At 33.8% G+C, this 2,857-nt stretch overlaps 2 protein-coding genes across 2 annotated transcripts; both read left to right on the top strand.

The window, feature by feature from the left end:
• The first annotated feature begins 1,046 nt into the window (after positions 1 to 1,046).
• LOC133878974 (uncharacterized) lies at positions 1,047 to 1,770 on the top strand. Its single transcript, XM_062317531.1, has 4 exons — positions 1,047 to 1,217; positions 1,310 to 1,402; positions 1,489 to 1,590; positions 1,696 to 1,770. The coding sequence occupies exons 1-4, from the start codon at positions 1,047 to 1,049 to the stop codon at positions 1,768 to 1,770; spliced, it is 441 nt and encodes a 146-aa protein (XP_062173515.1).
• A 40-nt stretch (positions 1,771 to 1,810) lies between these two features.
• On the top strand, positions 1,811 to 2,470 carry LOC133879444 (uncharacterized). The gene is made up of 2 exons (XM_062318016.1): positions 1,811 to 2,246; positions 2,382 to 2,470. Exons 1-2 carry the CDS (start codon positions 1,850 to 1,852, stop codon positions 2,435 to 2,437), a joined length of 453 nt encoding a protein of 150 aa, XP_062174000.1. The 5' UTR covers positions 1,811 to 1,849; the 3' UTR covers positions 2,438 to 2,470.
• The last annotated feature ends 387 nt before the right edge of the window (positions 2,471 to 2,857 follow it).

The raw sequence follows: 2,857 nt of genomic DNA, 5'->3' as shown, positions 1-2,857 counted from the left end.
TTTTTTTTTTTTTTTTTTTACTGAAAATAAAATTTTTTACCATTTATTTTTCCAGAGGATCATTTTAGGCCTGCTTTTCTTTTTGTAGCATGGAGATTGACAGATTTTATTTTTCTTGAGATCAAGGCCAGGTTAATTTTCTTGATGCGGTCTAATTATTTAATTAGTGTCTCTTATGTTAAAAAAAAAAATTACTTTTATTTAATTAAGTAAGCTCCGCATTCTTTTTTGCGATAGGTTATTAAATTCTCAGGGCATTGATTTGTGTTTGTCAAAGTAATTTACGTGTTAGGTTTCAGAAGAGAATAAAGTATATTTTCAATATTATGGCAAAATTCGCAAATGTTTTTGTTATTATTATTATTATTATTATTTTAGTTTTGTATTATATGGTTCAAACTCTAGTGGATTAAATTTAATTAGTTGGGTATGAACAACTCCATTAAGTTAAATCAGTCACTTCTTAAATTCCAAACATATTGATTAAAGCTTTACCTTAGTCCTTAAGTCACTTCTTAAATTCCAAACAACCCGTACTAACCTCTTTAATTGTACAAAGACGTATGGATTAATTTTAGAGATTTGACGTTTTACTAACTTCTTTAACTGTACAAGACTTATGGATTAATTTTAGAGATTCAGCAGTAAAATGACGTTTTTCTCAGATGGATAAACCTGAAAACTGTGGGTTGAATAACAAAAGGTAGCTTTTCTTAGTCCATCATCTTCCACAACTTGGTTCAAATGATTAAAAGGAATACCTTTGTTTTGTTTTGTTTTTTGCTTTATTTTATTTAAAACTTCTGTTGCTGAAGTGAGAACCGTAACGTGTTAAGGTTTGATAAAGAAGTTGATTTCCCTCTAGGTTGAAGAGACAGTTTAGGAAGAACAAACTCAAAGAAATTGACAGAAGATAATTCTGTAACTTGTATTAAGAATAATCAAGTATCTCGTTTTTATACAACTTGTTAGACAAGGCACAATAAATTTTATCAAAATTTATATGTAAAATTTTAGAAAAAGTAAAACGAGATGCTTTTCGGGATATGGGTGTAAAGCTCAAGAATTGGAGACACAGCACAAAAGTTAATTTAGGCATTCAACGGGGAGATACTCCTGAGACGGTACGAGCAAGAGTAGGGGCAAGAAGACTCTCCAACTACCGCCCTGAGGACGTGGATGCGTTGTTGAATAAATGGTGTGACGAAGAGTATCAGGTTAGTCATGAATTATATTACTATTTGATGTAGTTTCATTAATTTCATTTAGTTGTGTTAGTGTTTACATAATAAGAATGTTAATTGTGTAGGAGTATGCTGACCATATGAAGCAATTACGAGCATTGCAAAATACTCCTCATTGCACGGGGACCAAAAGCTATGCGAGGTTGTCACACGAAGAAGTATGTGCACCAATTTATTCCATACATATAAATGTAAACATTTTATATATGTAAACATGTGTTATAATGATTTATTCTTTTGGCAGACTGTCAAGGATGGCACTCCTCCTACGCGAGCACAAGCGTACATAAAAACTCACAAGAAGAAGGATGGAAGCTATCCAAATGATATAGTAAAAGAGAGATGTGTATGTTATTCATCTTTCATATATTGTTTTACTTATATGTGTAATTATTTATTTACGATGCACATTAATTTGATGCACCAACATTTAATACTACATGCAGGAAAGGATGGCGATGCTAATGCCAACCGACTCTGCCGCATCGTCAAGCGTAACACAAGGAACGGTACGTTGGAGACATGACGATGCGTATGCCCAGGCGCTTGGCAACAAGCTGGAGTACGCCGGCAGAGTTAGGCAGGTTGGACCAAATATTTGGCCTATGCGAGGGTCCATACGCTCTTACCATACACCATCACAGCCGCATTCACAAAATCAAGGGCACGCCGTCTTTTCGCAAGAAATGTTTGTTTCTGAGATGGAGAGAGCACTCGAGGTTGAGAGGGCACGACACAGTTCTGAGATGGAGAGAGCACTCGAGGCTGAGTGGGCAAGACAAGCTTCTGAGATCGAGAGAGTACTTGAGGGTGAGCGGGCACGACACAAGTTACAAATGGATGAGGTGTTGACAGCACAATCTCAGATTATGTCCCGTTTTAGCCAAATGGAGTCATTGTGGCGCCAATCAGTATCCGTGCCTGGAGTCTCTCATGATAATATAGTGCCAGACAAAAATTCTGCACATCATATGAATGTGTCATCTGTTGATAGCAGATCAGGTAATAATTAATGAGTTTTTTTTTTTCGTGGTATGATTACGTCTGTTTAAATTCACACTTTGTTAACTGCTTAGGACTTTATATAATTTGATCATATTGTTTGCTAACATACTATATTTGTTTTATCATTCACAGATCCTACGGAAAATGCTATGCAGTTACCCGATCATGAAAATCTTGCTGACGATTGATATTGGGTAACATTTAGGTTTATTTTGGTTGGCAAATATGTACTTGCCTTTTTTTGCTCCAGTTTTGTTATCAATCTATGACAAAGATTGATTATATATTTTGTTTATTGAAACCTTTGTTTTAATTGTTATGAATTTATGACATATTTTTATTGAAACTTTTGGAATGACTTTTTGGGATTAATTTAGGACAAAGATTGATAATATTGTATATTTTGTTTGTTGTAAGTTTTAGTTTGAGTATTATGAATCTATGTTATGTATATATGTTTAGTGAAATTTTTGGAATAATTTTTTTTTTAGTTGTGATTGTTGATATGAGTTCAAATTGTTGCAATTGTGTTGATTATGGATTGATGGAATTGTTGTAAGCCAATACCAAATTTCGGATTACAGGATTTTTGGATTGCAGGATTTTAG

This window comes from Alnus glutinosa, chromosome 10 (genome assembly GCF_958979055.1).
Source record: "Alnus glutinosa chromosome 10, dhAlnGlut1.1, whole genome shotgun sequence".
Lineage (NCBI taxonomy): Eukaryota > Viridiplantae > Streptophyta > Magnoliopsida > Fagales > Betulaceae > Alnus > Alnus glutinosa.
Note: the sequence above shows the minus strand (reverse complement) of the source record. Positions and strands in the feature narration are given on the sequence as shown.